This window comes from Rhipicephalus microplus, unplaced genomic scaffold (assembly GCF_043290135.1).
Source record: "Rhipicephalus microplus isolate Deutch F79 unplaced genomic scaffold, USDA_Rmic scaffold_43, whole genome shotgun sequence".
Taxonomy (NCBI): domain Eukaryota; kingdom Metazoa; phylum Arthropoda; class Arachnida; order Ixodida; family Ixodidae; genus Rhipicephalus; species Rhipicephalus microplus.
The window spans coordinates 3,303,106-3,322,969 of record NW_027464616.1 but is presented as its reverse complement, the minus strand read 5'-3'; the positions used below and the strand labels follow the sequence as shown (position 1 = coordinate 3,322,969).

The 19,864-nt window shown below is 47.1% G+C and overlaps 1 protein-coding gene across 3 annotated transcripts in view; it reads left to right on the top strand.

The window, feature by feature from the left end:
• The window catches only part of LOC142787052 (solute carrier family 35 member F1-like), a 232,774-nt gene that overhangs the window by 205,590 nt on the left and 7,320 nt on the right, over nucleotides 1-19,864 (top strand). For all 3 annotated transcript variants that reach the window (XM_075884681.1, XM_075884680.1, XM_075884682.1), the window contains 4 exons: nucleotides 3,116-3,225; nucleotides 5,234-5,427; nucleotides 8,048-8,376; nucleotides 16,583-16,638. In XM_075884681.1, coding sequence (XP_075740796.1) covers nucleotides 3,116-3,225; nucleotides 5,234-5,427; nucleotides 8,048-8,376; nucleotides 16,583-16,638 — 689 coding nt within the window. The remainder of the gene's footprint in view (nucleotides 1-3,115; nucleotides 3,226-5,233; nucleotides 5,428-8,047; nucleotides 8,377-16,582; nucleotides 16,639-19,864) is intronic.

Here is a 19,864-nt window from a genome sequence, read left to right as displayed (position 1 = left end):
ATCACTGCACCCGTTGCAAATGACGCCCCCAGGTGGCAAGCCCTCCCTCCTTTCAACCACACCACTTCGTTCCCATCATCCCCTCCAAAGAACAGGTCAACGCACCGTTCCTTGACAAGCGTTTTGTCGTGGTAATCCCATGTTTGCCGCCCATCTAATTGTCTTGCTGCGCACAGCTATGATCGTTCGCACCGCCCCAACACGCGGTTGCGTTATCCTTCGTGTTCCGAAATAGTCGGCCGTCCCGCTAATCTCTGTGAGCCAGGCTGTGCGAGTTCTTGCATGCATGACGCGGGCCCGACTTGGTCCCTCGGCACTTAAGCTGAAAGGAAGTAGGTGCGAGCGAAAGCGAGAGAAAATAAAGCGTGATGAAAAGATGGAACACAAAAAGAGCGAGCAACGGAAACCTAGTGAGGCAATGGTTTGCAGTGCTTCTTTTTGTACGTATAATGACATACTCTTTCTGCGTCGTCTTGGTGTATTTCTATTTTATTCTTTAACTGTGCCTTTGCTGCCTTCAAGAAAACAACGAACGGGCAGCTGTGCAAACACAGGCTTCTTTGTGTAGCGATGATGACAATGTTCGTGTGGCTTTGATGAGCGAAAACTTGACGATCAAGCTACATCGTTGACGGGAAAAACGCTGAACTTGCAGCTGAGTTAGATGGGCATGAATCCATTCGATGGACAGCAACCGCGCATGTACGCGACAGAACCAGTGTGCGTCTTGCGAGAAACGTGCTTACAAAAATTGACTATAAAAAAGTACCAGGCTTGCACAGAACGCGCATCACCGTCACAGCGAAAGCTGAAAGCCTTTCTGGAGCCTTTTCAAACACGTTGAGGGCAACTAGTATACATAGCACACTTGCACGGTACCCACTGCCCTGTAAATTAGCCCCGCTGTGGTGGTGTAGTGGCTAAGGTACTCGGCTGCTGACCCGCCGGTCGCGGAATCGAATTCCGGCTGCGGCGGCTGCATTTTCGATGGAGGCGGAAATATTGAAGGCCCGTGTGCTCAGATTTGGGGGCACGTTAAAGAACCCAGGTGGTCGAAATTTCCGGAGCCCTCCACTACGGCGTCTCTCATATCATATCATATCATAATCATATGGTGGTTTCGGGACGTTAAACCCCACATATCAATCAAATCGGTGCTATAAATTATATCGAGCCTCTACTATGCTATAATTCTCCATTTGTCGGAGAAGCATGGTATACCCGCCATGGACTTGTAAGGCATTACGAGCATTTTGTTCTTGTTGTGGGTGATAACAATGAAAAAACGTGTGAGGGTTCTGTGATTAGTTGGAGCAGTCAACTGCCTACACTACGCACTTCACACTGTATGATGCCTGGGCCTGGTTGTTTTTTTGCTGTTCTAAAACGCTTTATTACACATGTTAACTTGATTCCTTATACATAGAGCCTGTATAGGGTCCTTTTGGAATGAAGTGTCAAGCACCGATAGACGAAGCTGCTCAAGGGCACTTTGATGTTTAAACTATTGACCCCGTGCCGCAGTGGCTTACTCTTCTGAACGCTTGTGTGTGTTAGCCCTATTTTTTGAAATACCTCTTACAGATTGAAACAATGTGGGCGTCCTTTAACTTGAAATAACTCTAGTGTGACGAACTTTGTTGTGCACAGCTCGCAACATTTACAACTAGTGATTCAATGCATTAAATAAACAAAAAGCACTGGCCTAGCTCAGTGGTAAAACACAGGGGTATCGCAAAGGGGACCCTGGTTGTAACTCCATTACGTCACTTATTTAGTTTTTTTTTTATTTCACGCGATCGTGGTTACGAACACCTGCGGTGGCCGCGACGGACAGCGGCGGCACCCTTGTTGCGATCTCGATTACCTTTTGGTCTAAAAAAATAAGATTTGTTTTGACACTTACTAGTCGAGAATTGAAATAAATATGAATGTAGGTACTTGCAGAAGCTTTGTCTTGGTGATAACGTACTTAGTCTGAAATCGTGCAAAGTGTGAGCTGTGATGACGAAGAACGAGACTGGTTGTTTTTATCTCGTTCAATAGACAGCATATAAACAATATAACATGTGCTTAGAGGTGGTATTGGTGTAAAACAATTCCCAACTGTATCAACTGATCGAGAAACAAGACATGCTGTTTCAGGTACTGGAGTGTTGTGTAAACCAGTGTGGAAATGTGTTCTATTTTTTTTTGCTAAAAAACGTTTGCGAGTCATTTTCAAAACTATAAGCAACGCACATATTAATGGAAAGTGACTTTGTAAGCCTTGCAACGTTCCATTGCAGTTGGCTGCTTCAAACTTCTAGTGAAACGAGAGGTACGCGTGAAGTTTCTGCTGCATTTGTTTTTCTGTTGAGGCGTATGTAATGTCTGTTTAAGTACAGTAAATAGATTTTAACATAAACGTGCCTTTTTTGCAATTGAATTGTAACTCTCAAAGAACAATGAATAAGTGAGCGGACTTTCAAAAATGTTAGACTTGACAATCGGCCGTTGTCCGAGAAAAGGGTCTTAGAACAGCGGCCGGGACAGTCTTCAGCACGGAAGGCTTTGGAATGTGGATGCGTTTCTGGAGGACAACTGCTCGTAGAGACAGACTTGAAACAGTGTCGTTTACCATATAGTTGTTCTATTTTTTTTCTTTATTTCTTTCTTTATAACATCTATTTTCAATCATATCTTATTCTCCTCAAGCCCTTTCGCACAGAAGGTTGCAAGCTGGCCTGAAAACTGGCTAACCCATCTGTCCATCCGTTCTTTTCCTCCTCTTTCTTCGCTGAGAACATATTGCTCTGAATACTGTACAGCGAACAGGAACAAGTTGCAAGACGTGACATTTCAGTAAAACGTATATTCCTGCTTTGCCTGGGAACATAGCATCCGAAGAAACATTCTAGCTTGTCGCATTTATTGCAACCTAAATTTACCCGATATATTAGAAACGTCATTCAAAAGGAGAGCAAACATTTCCCGAAGCCTACGTCCTGTTTCCTGATGGGTGTGCGCACCACACACTTTGGCTCCACATCATTTTTTCTTATCTTTTTTTATTATATGTTACTTGAAAAATACTTACTTACGTCTTCATTTTGATTTGGCTTTTTTTCTTCAGGGAGGTGTGGAAGGCGCTACTGCTCGGCCAAGTTCTCTCGGGCCTCCTGTGCGGCACTGGAGTCACCAGCCAAATCCTACAGTCGCAGCACAACCTGCAAATCCCCACGGGTGAGTGATAAAATCAAGGCTGCTTGGCTCCCAGTCCGTTACAGCAGACGCTAAGGGTCAAGTAAGCGGTTTCCGAGCTTTAGCGTAAGCTACAAGGGACCATTTTGTTACTTTTCCCTCAAAAAAAGAGAGAAAAAAAACACAGTCACCTTCCACCCGCATGCTTCGCATAACATCAATTCCCAGGGCACGTTGGATCTGCTGAATTTTTAACTTATATAACCGAAAACTCAGTAAAGCCTGTATAGTAAGCCGCGCAACGCTTGACACAGTGAAACTGGTTCTGAAGACTAATCTGGTTTGCTTTTTATGCCGTTGCTAGGTGATGTTAGGTTGTTTCTGTGTTGACTCTCAGCGCAAAGAGGTTCGAGATTAGTCACTGAAAGTCATACACACAATATAGGCACATTGTCGTTGATGTTGGCCTTCTAACACTTAGGGATATCTCCGCAGCCACCGTTGCCTCTCCAGGTCCCAAGCATCTCCTCGCTGTACGTAGTCAGAGTGTTTGGCTCTTGTTTTCACTTCTCAGCCATTCGTTGGCCTAACTATAGAATATAGAATGTATATAGAATATAGAATGTGAATATAGAATGTTTGTTGACACTTTCCAACCCACTCCTGTTAAAATCCCTGACGGGATTGACAGTATTGTTAAATAAATAAATAAAATAAAACTCTTGTCTTGCTCATTTGTAGTCAACCAGCGGTGCGTAGTGGTAGTCACCCAATTTTTGTGGCACACACCCGTTATTTTCTGGCTAACCCCCTTGTCCTTCCTCCTTCATTTTTCCTTCTTCTCGCCTTCCGTTTTAAATGATGATAGTGTTTTGTTACGGGGTGAACAAGGAGCGAATTATGAGAGATGCTGCAGTGTAGGGCTCCGGAAATGCTGCCGCTGCGGCTGAGGTTCGATCTCACGATCTGCGGGTCTATGGTCAAAAACAATAACCATTCGACCACCATAGTAGGAATTCCTTATTTCAACAGGCTAGCTGCTTGAGCTCCCGTAATTAGTATGCCGTATCACGATTCACTGACTCACTATCGGTACACTATAAAACTCCTCCCAGTCCTAGTTACGATAACACTTGTACTCCGTGATGAGTAACTGTCGTTTTGGCTATGAAGCTTCTAAGCAATAATAGATTCGCAAAAGCTACAGTCGCCTGGTAAAGCAACGCAGACCGATAGTTCGAAAGAGGAGCAACAAGAAATGCTGGTGTCTGAAGATGAAACTATGGTCGAAGTATTTCGTGGCAGGGACGAGCGTGAGGAGTTCTCCAGAGCTTATATTGAAGGATATTTTTATGATGATGACTATGATGAGCACGATGGCTGCGATGATTAAGCTTCCTTATGACAGATGTCCTCTCCTTAATAATTGCTGTCGTCTCACTCATACTTACGTACTAGTAGTTGGCTAAAACGTCGTAGCCATCGGTTGAACTTGGCTATAGCGCCCTAACACTTCGCTACAGCCTAGCAAGAACCTAAAAGAAATCTACCCAGAAAGAACCTTCGTAAACCGTAGTTTATGAAGGCCTAGAAATGACCTAGAAGCGACGAGGTTAGCTTGCAGAATCATCCAGTTTTGCTGTATCATGGCTCGCATGGCTAAGTGCTCATGCAGTACAAGCGTCCCCAATTCTCGGGTAGGTGGGACGTGAACAAAGTGTCTTCACGATTCTAATTGGTCGTACACGTGAATTGTGCCTGCATACATTCAGTCTGTCTTGAACGCTACTCGTTCAACGGCTTTTTTTTCATATAACGACTGTGGCTTTGTGACACTTCGCTTCTAATTGGTCGTACACTTCGCTTAAATTTGGTGTTTTTTATTTCTAAGTATTTTTTGTTTTAGTAGCGTTTCGCCCTGTGTTTTCGCGATTTCTTCGTTGTAGTAGCGCTTCTACAATGATGAATTTTCATGTTGTTTTCCTTATTGAAAGTGTTGTATTGGAAGCCGTGTTGTTACAAGGCGGACGATGCCTCCTCTCGAATTCAGCGCAGAGCTTCGTCAACTACGTGCTGCTGTGTGCGGTGTTCACCACGTGGCTGGCGTGCCGTGGCGGTGATGCAGGCCTCATACCTGTGCTCAGAGCCCGCGGTGGACGCTACTTCCTCCTTGCGTTGGTGGACGTCGAGGCAAACTACCTCCTGGTCAAGGCCTACCAGTACACCACGCTCACCAGCGTACAGGTACGTCCCGTGCGCCCCCACCACTTTACAGTGAAGGCTGTGTATGGCTAGGCGAAACCAAAAGCCGTACGTTCGCCACAAACAGTCATAAGAGTCTCCACTGTGAGCGCCGTGGGTTACGTCGTTATCTGCGCCGCACCAAAGCGCGCGCGCCATTGGCAGCTGCGCCGTTAGTGAAGCCATTGTCTGTGTCGTGCCCAAGCATGCACGCGTGCCATTGGCTGCGTGGTCAGTGACGCCATTCATCGTTTCGCAGCCGTGCTTCCGAGCTCGCGTGCAGAATCGTACAGACGCCTGACCAGAAGACACGTTTTCAAGAACATCGCTGACAGCTGATGCTTGAGAAAATTCATTTTCGCCGGGCCGATGCAGCAGTGTGGGCACAAGAACACGCATGGATGGCGAAAAGCAAGCTGAAACTGCGCACCGAGGATCCGGTAGCTTACCGAGTTAAACGCAAGCGACAACGGCGAGCCGATGAACCGGCGTTGCGGACAGAGCAGCGTCAATGATGCGATGGCGGGAACGCTCTCGCTGGGGACAGTGCCTGCTTCTTCGACTTAGGCTGTGACGTCTGAAGCCACCTGCGGCTGTACGTTTCAGCTTCGCTACTTAACCATCTGTACGGAGTGCTTGGGTGGCGATTTTTAAGTATATGCACATGTCGCTAAGCAGCGGTATCTTTGCTCACTATCCATGAAGGGCCCCAAATGCCACGTCGGCAGTCACGCTCCAGGTCGCATTTACATTTAGCTACATTTATTGAGGGGTTTTGTATAGATCAGATTTTTAATTACTTGCAAGGCGCAGCCATCTTTGGGAGTGACAGCTGATTACGTGTAACGGACGACTACGCTGTTCTCCACACATGATGGCCGCCAATGTTGACTCGACATCGTCTGCGATGTAATTATCCCGCGCCTTCTACGCCAGCCTCATATGCAGATGACAACTGTGGTTAAGATTACATATGCTTGTTTTAAACGTGGGTGCGAGTGTCAAAACAATCTGGCCTATATAATAGAGGCCTTTTCAATGCGACACATACCTAGCGGCACTCTTGATTCTCTCAGAGATACGTCTAGTCGAGCACTTCCAACTTCCAAGAACTTCCAAGTAGGAACAAAACTGATGGCTATGATTCATTGATTTAAGTTGAGTTGTATGCATATGAGATCGACCCATAATTAAACACAATGACCCAAACACTGTCAGGATGAATAATGAGAATCAAATAATGGATCAGATTAACCTCGTCAATGCGACAAAGCACGACTTTATCCGAAGTTCGAATAAGTGCCAGACAGCCACTACCAGACAGGCAAGTCAAGAATTATGGTCGTTTCCTATAGTTGTTTTTCATTGCGATATCGAACATGTCCCCTTCAGCGGCAGGGTTTGCAATTGTACGCATCAGCTGCGGAGGCACGTCACGCATCGCGTGTTTCGACGAATGGCTTCAAACATATTTGCACGGGCTTCTTGAGCGAAAAACTAGAGGTTATCTAATTTTACTTCACTTCGATTACCTTGCTGGAGACACCACCATGTTAAACAATAGCTCGACGTACCGTGTTCCATGACCAATGTCGAGAGCTTTACGTTTCTTTGCTCGAAAAGAATACAAACAAGGAACAAAGTAGGTTGCATTTCGAGCCTTGTATTTGATTCTTCTTTACGCAGGAGTGAAGACTGACTAATTGCAAAATAATTAGACATTTTCTTAATTCAATTAGATACCTAAGCATGCTCCTGGGAAACAGTTCAATACACGATAGCGTTAGAGAGCTCGTTTCGCAGAAATTTCAGCGTCGGTGTCGTTTGTTGTGAGTGAAAGATCATCTTGTGCGTGACCGAAAACTTGAAAAAGATGCAAATGAAATCAATAATAAAAGTTCTGAGTCAGAGTGTGGATTGAACCCTGTCGCTTGGGTGGAAAGCGGGTACAGAGCCACGCGTCTGATCGTAGAGACAGCGAAAATGACTTCCTTTGCTAGGAAATGCAGTGAAAACAACGTTCATCCTTCACAAACACATGCTTCCTGTATACATGCTTTCACAATACAACATGAATACTGCAGTAATATGCGTGATACAAGCGTACATTGCCATCAGGCGTCAGAAAATTTGAATATCATAATGACTTCATAGTTTAAAGCCGGTCACCCACTACATAAGGCACACACATTACTGCGCATATTTCCTAAAGGCCGCGTAACGGGTGCATAGTAAGTTTGAAAAGATTTCGTGCACAAACTGGCTGAAGCACACACTAGGAACACGATATCGCTATCGCGTTCAACTCATAAAGACAAACCTTCACAATCCCTTAGTTTTTAAATGAGGCCTTCTGAGTTGTTGCATAAGCTTGTGCACTTGACCCGGTGTTGCACCTTTTCCTATATCGGTTCAGGCCGATGTCATCGAATAAGGTCTCCAGATGACGTCTGAGCATAACGTCGGTGATTACGTCACCAGGGCATGACAGCACAGAATCACTGGCGCCCTTTCGTCATTCATATGCCGTTAGGTAACAATCCTATTCATGCCGCGGGCGGTCATCGTCAGTGGGCAGTCGGTGTGGGGTTCAGCCCATAGATGTCTCGCCTTCACACCGCAGCTGCTGGACTGCTTCACGATTCCGGTGGTGCTGGCGTTGTCGTGGCTGGCGCTCAAGGTGCGCTACCACCCGGTGCACGTGATGGGCGTCAGCGTGGCGCTGCTGGGCGTCGGCTGCCTGGTGTGGGCCGACGCGCACGAGGCGTCTCACTCGGCGGGACAGGCGTCGCCCTCGGCCAACCGTCTTCTGGGCGACATGCTCTGCCTCGGAGGCGCCGCACTCTACGGCATATCCAACGTGGCGCAAGAGGCCTCCGTCAAGCTCTGCGGCACCGTCGAGTTTCTCGGCGCGGTGGGACTTTTCGGGAGCGTCATCAACGGCATCCAGCTGTGAGTGCGCTGCCGTTCTGCCATCGGCTGCAAAGCTTTTGATTGCTCAGAAAAAAAAAGGCCAAGCGTGTTTTTGCATGGTTGCGCTGCTGTCGCATGTGTCGACTTCATTTATATATTACGAGCTGTTATTGTGTTGGCGTGCCTTTCGCTTTGACTATGCTGTGCGTTGCACTCAGGTCTGGAGGTTTTCTGTCATTTTGACGAAACGACGAAAACGAAAGTACTTCATTTGTTGAAGGAGAGCTATATAGCTTGAAGGTGTCGGTGTTGATGGCAGCAACCACTGCGAATACTGGTCATGCAGATTGCAAAGCATTTCAGTGGTTAATAAAGCTGATAGAAAACTTGTTTTAGTTTTTCTTTACTAAAATTGTATTACTGATTGATCGGTAATTGCTTTGTGCGAGGTACCGGGTTCAATACCCAGTGCCGTTCGATGACCCAGTGGTTTATCAAGGGATGGAGCAGCCGCCAACCCGAAACTCGTCTATATTCACGCGCCCATGTCGCTGGCTGCCTACAGGTACACGCAAATTTCGTGTACCTGCAAATTTGCGTGTACCTGTTGCGTGTACGCAACAGGTACACGCAAATTTCGAAGTGGTGCTACCACAATTGGAAGGTTTCGTTTCTTGATTTAGACGAACGCGTACCCCAGTATACGCACACTTTCTAAAGTACACCCTTTCGAATATCACGATGGTGCGGACGGATACCAACACTTACACACATTACATACAGGTTCCATCGCGTGCTGTTCCGGCAAGCTTGACGCTCATAAGCTCCCACCTTGGTCTTGGGAGGCGCGACTTTCGGAGCAGGCCTTGGGAAGCCACCTGGTAACCCTGGACGAGGCCCGGCGAGCCGCTATAGCCAGTGCAGCTCTAGATGAACGGCCCCTTCTACTTTAGTTACGAACAGACAGTACTAATGAACGTTATTTATCTCAGATTAGTCAATTGAGGGACACTCCACACTGGGAAGCTAATGCGGCATGGCCACATACAGGGTTTCTTAATTGCTTTGGTGTTGCTCCTCACTTATGTAAGCGATGATTCATAATAATGACTGGAGACTAATTCATATTTCACAATTGGTTCACAAGTGGTGACTAAAATCTTAAGTAGCCTTTGCAACGAGACACACCGTTCTCGAACGTTGCGTGAGATTACGCTTGTTACTGCTATGGTTCGGGTTGTTTATAATTTTTGTGAATATATTCTGTTCGTGTCTGATTTTTAGTGACTGGAGTAAGGAGCTTACAAGTTGCCACGATGTTGTGCGTGCGTCTCTGAAGCAGTCGGCACTGTGCACTTTCTCGTGTTACAGCTGCAAGAACTCGTTCGACAAGGACTGCGTAACGAGACCAGTGGCGTAGCCATGGAGTGGCATCCCGGGCCCGTGTCCCCTCTCTCCACCAAAACTGGTTTCCATGGCATGCAGAGCTAAAAACGACCATTTAAAGGAGGCGCCCACCCCGAAATGAAAAAAGTGCCCCCCCCCCCTTGAAAGAAAAAAAAAGCACTACATATGTACTCATTTGCCCCGCCGCGGTGGTCTAGTGGCTAAGGTACTCGGCTACTAATCCGCAGGTCGCGGGATCATGCAGCCGCCACAGCCGGGAGGCTGTGGCGGCTGCATTTTCGATGGAAGCGGAAATGTTGTAGGCCCGTGTGCTCAGATTTGAGTGCACGTCAGAGCCCCAGGTGGTCTAAATTTCCGGAGGCCTCCGCTACAGCGTCTATCATAATCATATAGTGATTTTGGGACGTTAAACCTCACATATCATATCGATATGCACTCCTTTGATAAGATGTCACGTTGTGTTAACGTCAATCGTGGTTAGGTGCCGTGCGCTGAAGTTGATTTATGTAGCAGTGTCCAGGGCCAGCCCAGCATTTTCGCAAGCATCAGCAATTCATATCACCTTCTGGTGTCGCTAATACGCATGTTCCAGTTGACATCGTTGCGCAATCTCAAACAAGTGGCTATATAAACATCTGCAACATTTCACAACTTTTCAACTTATGTTTGAGCGTGAAAATTTTGTGCATATATTCAGCGTCATTTCATGACACTGATGGCGGTGTGGGAAAACTACGGTGCGGCACGTGACCCACGTTGTGATCTCATAACAGCCTTCGCTGTAAAACATTTCTGCCTAGAGAGGGAGAGGAATTTTTATTGGCAGAAAAGCTAGGAGGTCGGCGTGAATCCATTTTCTGGCGTGCGACGCAGCGTTAGGCGAGGGGAGGGGCTGAAAAAGACAGGGAAGAGAGAAGGTGTTCTTGATGATGAGGAGGAAGTTGGCGATGTGGCAAGAACTTGGATATATTTATAGTCTATTGTCGAGTTCTGTCTCCCGTGAAAACTTGGCAAGCGCTTTCAGAATATTGCGCTGATGACGAGGTGGTGTTCCCAACAGAACTTTTTTTCAGAAACTTTCTGCTCGGTAAATTTCATCAAGACGGTGGCCATTGAATTACCTGGCGCTATATGTCGTGGGCACAAGATATGTTCAGCTGTCTCTGCCCTCACCATTGTGGGGATGGCCGATAACGTGTACGTAATGACGAGTGAACGCCACATTTATTCGTAACCAGCGCAATACTCTTGTATTGCACCTTTTCATGGTTGGCGGTAACCTAATGTGTATATCTAGGTCGAGTTCGTGAAGACGGCGGTGATGGTGACTTGGTAAGGACAAATAGGCTGCCGTAGTTTTACGGAGGAGTGTGTGCACAACAGTGTTAGTACCAAGTCGTGAAAACGGAATAGCCAATTTTGTGGCGGTATTGTGAGCCATATTTGTCTCCGCGTCGGCTTGCTCGTTTCCGTGTAAGCCGCAGTGCCCAGGAATCCACTGATATCTTATACGATGGTCCCTTTTCGGGGCTACATTGTGTGATTCAGCCACTTTTTGAGCAAGAAGATAATATGGCCCCCGTTTAAGCGCCGAATCTATGACAGCAAGTGCTGGTTTAGATTCACAATATATAGTCCAGCTGCAAGGAGGCTTCGTCGATAAATAACGAATTACCTCGCGTATGGCCACGATCTCTGCCACTGTTGATGTTTTTTGATGCTCTAGATGAAACCGTTCGCTGGTCTTTAATTTTGGAATGACGGACGCCGCTGTTGAAGCAGTGGGTGACACAGACCCATTAGTAAAGACATGTGTGGGAGAGGAATATTCTGTAGATACAAACAATAACGTGGGTATTTTTAGGCCACGTAAGAATATACGTGATTTTTTTCCCCTCTCTGGGAGCGGATAGATGGTGGTGGTAGAAAACATTTTATTAAAGAAAACGCGCCAAAGAGTGCGGCAAGACCTATTCCGTGATGCCGATGGAGTTGGCCGCTGCTCGAGCGCGCCTAACGAGGGAAGGTCGAGCAGCCGAGCAGGTACTTCTCCCTAGCCTCTCTAGTTGGGATGGGGAAAGGGGGTGAAAAAAAGAAGGGCGTTGGTGGGGCACAAAGCGACGACGTGGTAGGTGTCGGCCAGGACCTGGCAAGTCGAGCAGGTGCCACTGATGTCTGGTAAAAAATGCCTGGCGACCGCCGGACTTTGATAGGTGTTCGTCTCTAGGCGGCGTTGTATTCGCTCGCCCACTTTTTCAGGTCTCAGGTCCGTGCTGGTACCTATGCAGCTTTCGCCGGAGCAAAGCTTGAAGGAATGACGCTCTCATGGCGTGAGATTGCTTTTGCGAAAGTGCTGTCCGGTCGGTGGGTATGCACTGTCGATAAAGAATAACGATTGTGACGGGTCAACAGTTGGAGATATACTCTTGAAGATTCGCATGAAAGATATCTCTCTATTGGTGTTATGCATGCTCCCGCAATGACTCCCATCGTTGAAGTACAGCGTGGCCGTCCAAGACATGTTCTCAATGCCTGAGCTTGCGAGATTTGCTGCCTACGCCCATGAACGTGATCACCTATTGGAACAGTGGCACAGCACTCCAATCATTCTTAGCCATTTTGTATTTCGTGGTTTTTTTTTATTGTTCGCACTTCTTTAGTGTTCATGCTTGTGAGGATGATATTGGTGATTGTTCTATCATTACGTTCAGTCCGTCGTATATCTCATTCGAGCAATGTATCCTAGACCATTCAAAAAAAGAAGAAAACATAACGTGAGGCAAGCTTCGGGGGACAAAGTTTACCATCCGGCGCACTGTTTGCGCGAAAGATAATGAGAAACGTGGTTGTTATGGGAACGGGGCTGTCATTATGGACTGAAAGGCAGCAAAGAAAGGTACAACGTCCGGCGGCGTGCACCGCGTTTCGAACAAGCGAAGTATTCGCCACCGGCGAAGTCATTTGCGATTTTCGCTTCCTCTTTAGAGGAATCGTAGGAAGGTGGGGAGGTAGAGATCGGAACTTCTGGGCTGCACCGGTGGATGCTAATTAGGGAAGCCCTGTGGTCATTACCGCGGCTGTGTGTCGCACCTCTCGCTGCTACCGTGGTGGTGGGACTGTCGTTAGCGCGTCGGCCAGCCGAGGCGTGCCCGGCCTGCCGAACGTGAGCCCGCCGCTTCCGAAGCGTCAATGCGAATCCACGGGGTCGTTAGCGAGTGGTGCAACCATCGATTGGGTCCGTCATGAAGGGCGCGGCTGGTTACCGGTGGCGGCGAGTCAAGAAGCGTGACAGTGACTGAATGGCGGCACGCTATACAAAGGCGGGCGGGTGAGCGCTTTGTTGTAATAGGGCGAGGAAGCAGACAAACTGAGTTGCGTTCGTGTGCGCGAACAAAACACACTGTCGTGGTCTTGCGGAGATGCATTGAAGGTTCTTCACTGTTTATTTACTGATGAATATCGCCAAACGTCTAAATAGATTGCTGCTGCCACGATTGGTGAGCTAGCTGGAGTGCTATCGACAATTTTGGAACAGCAGCAGTCATTCAGCAGGCACAGAAATCGCGGTAGTTTTCTTGCGATAGCAATTACATGGACACTTTCGGCTGAATTTCGCCGCCGGCGTCGTCGTCACTCACCGTATATGTATACGTATCTATATATATGAAAGCGCAACAAAGAAAAATAAACGAGAAAAAGACTCCGGCGTGCGGAATTCAACTTGGGTCCTCCGAATCATGAGTGCGAGGCGTTAGCCACTGAGCCACCGAGGAGCCACGCTTTGCTCCAATCACTGAGCCACCAACTTTACGGCAAAGCTGTGACTTTTTCGCGTTCCTCTGCAATCTTGACGCAGCCACTGTATACGGGTTTGAGGCGAGACTTCGTGTTTATAGGTAAACGTGAATTATGGAATCGTCACCTATAGCTGGCTATGCTTTGTACGCTGAGTTACAGTCCATTCAGAGTTGTGGGACATTGAGTTGTGCGACATCACTACAGTCATTTTGAATATTCGGTGGAATGTGCCCCGCCGTGGTGGTCTAGTGGCTAAGGTACTCGGCTGCTGACCCGCAGGTCGCGGGTTCGAATCCCGGCTGCGGGAGCTGCATTTCCGATGGAGGCGGAAATGTTGTAGGCCCATGTGCTCAGATTTGGGTGCACGTTAAAGAACCCCAGGTGGTCGAAATTTCCGGAGCCCTCCACTACGGCGTCTCTCATAATCATATGGTGGTTTTGGGACGTTAAACCCCACATCATATTCGGTGGAATGTTTACGTCATGTGCTGAAGGGAACCTTCATGCCACAAAGTTTTATTCTTTTCATTGCGCAGGGGTGCTATTAAAGATTGCTCGAGCAACGTTGCTCCGAGCTCGCTCCACGGTGGCTATGGCACTAAGAGAGTGCGGAGCGCGTGATATATAGCAGCGCTGGTAAAAATGACTACAGTAACGCATGCGGGACATTTGCGGTAGCTATCAAAGCAACACACCGTATACGTGCGTACACGTCAGCACCACAACTCAGTCAACATTTCAGCAGTGCAGGACTGCCAGTTTGATTGTCGCGCTATCTTTCCGCCAAATCAGCACGAATTTCCCACAGGCGTGTTCGTGGGCGTTTGTGCTCTTTCAGGCAGCTTCTTTCGTTTTGCCTTCAGCATGAGCATTTCCACTCTCGAAGGCAGCAAGGGTGCACACGCAGCACTCTCGTGCTGCTTCTTTTCCCTTGTATCAAATATTGCAGCTAAATATAAAGACAAGTTGCCACCATGGACGCTCGCATCATGGCGGCAACGCAGATGTAAGTTGACACGTCGTGAGTGCGGTGATATCGAATGCGATACGTAGTAGCCATGGGTTGTTATGTCTGCGTGCATGTGTGCATAGTCCACGCGATACAGCCGATAGATTAATCCTGCCTCTCAGTGACGTTGCTGCGTGAGCACTGCTCTTTGGCAAGAGTAAAAGTGATGGGCGGACCCGATCTTCGTAGCGGGCGTCTGTCAATCAAACTTATTGACGGTTGAGCTCGGATACAAACGTGTTGATAGGCCCGTTCAACTTCTGACTGTCATGGTGCCTGTGAAACTGTCAAGGGTTAGATGCGTTGGACGCTAAGCAGCAGCTTCTTTGCATATAACATAATTTGGTAATTTCGACTGCCATAGAGCGGCTCTTTATGATACAGCTGCTTAAAGCTCTTCAATTGGACCGTCTCCTCATCTGCTTGGTCTGGTTCGAAGTGAAGGCCGCATCAGCTCTGTCTTATTTTTTGTTTATACGAATTACCTTGGGCTTAATAAGGATATGCTGAACAGTCTTGTGTTGATTGATAAGGTTTCAATAAAAACGGCAATAATTATCACGGGTATATTTGGCAAAGCCAGCATTAGTATAGAGCTCTAAAACGGAATTCTTATTGGTACGATACTAATTGTCATGATATTGATAAGGTCTAATTAACACTCTTTCACTTTGCGTGCTCATGAATAACGTCGCGTTAATTAGCATAGTTTAGTTAGCGTGCCAAGTAGCATATTTTGTTATAACAGTTCTAGTTTTACATCTTTAATTACCATGATCTTATAGTATGTGGCGTCATTACCTCGGTCTTACTATGGATTGGTCAATTACTTTGGTCATAGCTTGTCCTGGCCTAACTAGGCAAGTAAAACGCCCGGCCAAATAGCTAGTTAGCCCGCCCACGTGCTGGGGTGCTAGTAGATGGTGAAGAGGACAAATAAGGTGCGCACCTGCCGAGAAGCGTGCTAGGATGTACAGGTTGATAATTAGTGCGGGGCCTCAGGTTTAGCTGTGGCCACGCTGATGGGAGGCGCTCGGCAGGAACGAATCTCAGAGGCTATCGTGCTGATTATTCTAAAGCAGACTTAGTGCATGCATTAAAAGCTTCAAAATGAACTTAAGCAGCTACTGTCTTTCAAAAACATCAGAAAAAGCTTTTGACACATTCATTGCATGGGTGCACGTTTGCGCTCAGTGGAACGAAATCAAATAAAAAAAAGGTACTTTTGGTTTGAAAACACCACGTGAAAACATAAATGACGTGCGTCTACAGCAATGCAAGCGGGAGACCGTATTATTTGGTGGAGCTCGACAAGTGTGGTTGTAAATATTTATGTTGTCCCAAAAGCACTTGGCCTCCTAGAAGATTTAGGTTGCACTGTGTGCGCATGGTTATTCACTCATTCTGTTCGTTCAGGTGTCTGGTCACGTCATTCGCGGTTTTTATTATCGTGGTGTGCGTGGTCTTCTCTAAAATGCCTCAAATGCGTCATGTGCTGTTCTGCGCGTATGTATTGCATCGCATGTGTGTTCCAGTTATGTATGTTATGTATAACTTCGAGTTGCTGGTCACAATAATACCGAGAAATTATCTCGAAACCTGTACGGTACTTCTTTTTTGCAAATATTTGTTTGTACTTCCACCCTGTAACGGCCCACTTCTGGGCTAACAGTATAAATAAATGAAATGAATGAAAATTTAGCGTCTGTGTCTATAGGATCAAAGGCTCCTATTAGGGCGCACCTTATGACATTCCGTCAAGTCCCGATTTAAACGTATGCGGACACAGTTTTGCAGTTGTGATTTCTTGGTTAGTTGTTGGTCACTCGTCCGACCTGACCCGCCTGGAAGGATATATAGAACATGCATGTGGTGGTACGTTGGTTGAAAAGGTAGTAAAAATATCAGCAAAAATGAAAAAAAAGTGAATCAGAAATTTATATAATAGAAGAAAACGTGAACTTTTTTATATGACCTAAGTATTAGTTTAGTAAAAGTCATGCTTATTCGCTTATTTCAATGTTTTTGTAGGGCCTTGCTGGAGAAGGAAAAAGTGGGCGAAATTCACTGGGATGATTGGCAAGAAGGTAAGTACTTTGTAGATAAAATACATCACGCTTAAGGCCTGGTCTGGTTGCACATGTTTTAGGGGCGAAACTCCTTAAAGCGGCACCGGTTCGTCCCTCGTAGTTGTGTGTAACATGTTTCACGCTTTGACCTACAAGGTGGTGCCGGTGGGAGAGTTCTACTGTGCGTTGTTGAACAATAAAAAATTTGCAGCGTGTGCGTTAACTGAAAGCCGAATTCTCGTGTCTCTCATTCCTCATTAGCAGCCATTGGCATATACATTGAGCACTATCTGACAAGAAAAGGTTGCTACATTATACTCGCTGGGCGTAACCTCTTTGGTTTTAGAAAGGTTTAGCGAGCGTTGGGCCGCCGTGCCATGAATACAGTGAACTAGTATATACCATGAACTCGAGGTGGTTAAAGGTGGGAAGTAGACACGAAGCGCAAGCCGTAAGGAAGTGTTCGTGTGCCACCTCTCGTTTAGACCTTGGAATGTCCGCTGGATGGTGGTGCTTCTATATGCGGAATATATGATGAAAAGATGCGAGATGGTGGTACTTGAAGAGTTGACTAGATGGGCGAACGGACACACACATATGCATGGACGGACGCACGGATGGCTGCACGGACGGATGGACGCAAGGACTGACGCAGGGGCGGATGCATGGACGAACGCAGTGATGAACGCACGCACGGATGGGCGGATGGACGCATGGACGGACGAAATCAAGAACGAATGGACAGATGGATGCTTCACCCCATTCTCCATCATTCACCCCGTGGATATGCTGCCTTTTTTTTTTGTTTTACCGCGCTTTTAATAACTGCGGTTCCTTGTGGTTCATTCCTGTGCACCACGCAACGAAAAACTTACACTCGGGAGAGAAATTGCGTCGCATATCGCAGGGGGTTATGATGTGCTGCAACATTTTTCTTCCGTAGAAGGAAATTGAGCCGGACTTCATTTCGTGGTGTGCCATAAGCCTCAAATCGGGCAGACTGATCAGGAATCGGCCGTTTCGTTGGCGTAGAAAAGGACCGTTAGGAAGGAAGGACATCATAAAGACAGGAAAGGCAAGGACGCAAATCAGTTTTGCATAACCGGTGTGCTACCTCCACATGAAAAAGAAATGGGGGGGGGGGGGGAGGTTGAAAGATTAGTAAAGAAAGAAAAAAGAAAGAAAAAAAAAGAGATAGACGGAGCACACACGCTCCGAAATATGGCGTCACAGCGCCGAGCGCCAGCCTTGTGCGGTGTACGTCACCATTAAAAGTCTTATGGTGTTGCACCCGTTATACAAAATTATCCTATATCAGCATAGGCTTAGCCCCATCGCAATAATTTCGGCCGGATGTACGTCATACAAGAGTATTGAAGACGTCACAAACGTCTGGCATTCTCGCCCTTGCGCCTTGGTGTTAGGGGAGAAGCTTCGGGCGACAAACTACTCGTCAAGGCGCTGGCGTGTCTTCGCTGACTGTACTGAAGGGGAGAGGCGTGGAGCTGTTCGGGGCAAATCACCTCGATGGGGGATGCGAACGCCCCGAAGAGATTTTGACAGTTGACGTTGAACCAGCGAAAAGCGCGGTCGTCGGTGTCGCGAGTCTCGCGGCGAGCACGAAGTGTGCCGAGCAACGTGTTGAGATGGCTGCAACACCGGGCATCCTCGTCGTCTGCATAAACTGGCGAGGCCATCAGCGGCACCCCGTCAACTCCATTACGTGAAACACGAGCTCGATTGGTCCTCATGGAACTATGTAGCGCACTTTTTTTTCAACCTGTATTTTATTTTACCCAGCTTTCAATAATTGTAATATGTGCATTGCGTCGCATGTAGTAACTCAGAAGCGCGAGCCCGACCTTTCCTAATTCTTTGCTTCTCGTTTTGATTGTCATCATGACGTAATTTTATTAACTTACTGAGTTCTGGTTACTTGTACCACTTGTAGTGTACTTTTAGAGCTTAGTTTTTTTGTAGTTATTTTTTTCATCACGTGCATCTTTGTTTTTCTCTTTAGTTAACTTTTGTAAACTCTTGCATAGCCCTTGATTTAATTAAATGCCTGTTTGTTTTTCATCAAATGTCCGTGTAATCTCTATGAGTACGTCAGTCAGACCCAAACATCGCTACACGTGCAGCCCCGCATGGATCAACCGGCCTGCATATGTAAATTTGAAATGTTCCACTAGGAGGCCTTTCAGGCGTCGCAGGCCTAAACGCAAAGTGGTAGCCTCACGCCGATGTGAGATTGATGGGGCCTCACTACGAAGTGTGTTACAGAAGGACTCAGGTAATACTTTGTCGGTTCTGTTTTATTGCGATAGCAAATGTATGGACAGTCTCAGCTGGTTCTTGCCGTCGCCGCCGCCATCATGCTGCGTATATTGATACGTATCTATATATAGGAAAGCTCAAGAAAAAATTCTGCGCAAGATTGTTGGTGAAGGATATTCTAGAGGCGCTGCTTTACAGTGCCTCGAGCGCTCAGCGGAGGCGAACGAGCGCATCAAGCAAGGCACGTACACGTGAGACACGAGTGCCATTTGGCAGTTTTCTTGCAAAACGTAGTGCGTGGCTCTGACACGGGTGTGCGCGCCCGGGTAGGTGCCACCACCGTCTCGTCTTAGCAAAGCGTTGGAAACACTCGCATTTTCGTGCAAGCGTTACATAACATGGTCAGCGCAGCGTGATAAGTGCTACGGTCTTTAAAATTACTTATGTATGCCTTTTCTAGTAAAAGACGCACATGCAGAATATATACGTATTCTTTTGGTGTCCCAGACATGCGCAATAATTTCTTTTTAATTGGCAATTGCACAAGTATGAACGCTAAATCTTGAGCAACATTGGTGGGCGCTGCGGATGGGGTCGGCCGTTTCAAACCCCTGTGCCATTAAGAGTGGACAAACAGACAAATCTACAGTCAGACAGACAGACCAAAATTTTTGCGTCAAAGGTTCCCAAGAAAGACTATCGTCTTTAACAAAGCCGCCCGCACTCGGCACTCGGATCTTCGCGATGCGCCAACGCACGCTTATCATCCACGCGTACTTAGTCCTGCGGAGCGGGGAGGGGGGGGGGGGGTTAGGTGATTGTGTGCACGCGCTTATTTTCAGTGGGGAGAATCGTGTGCCTTGGCCTTTCACAGAAACGATTGCGTTAGTTGCCTGTGCCACAGGGGTCACTTCGCTTCCTGGACAGGCCCCGTTTGCGAAAAGAGCACGCTTTTCAAACACAGCGA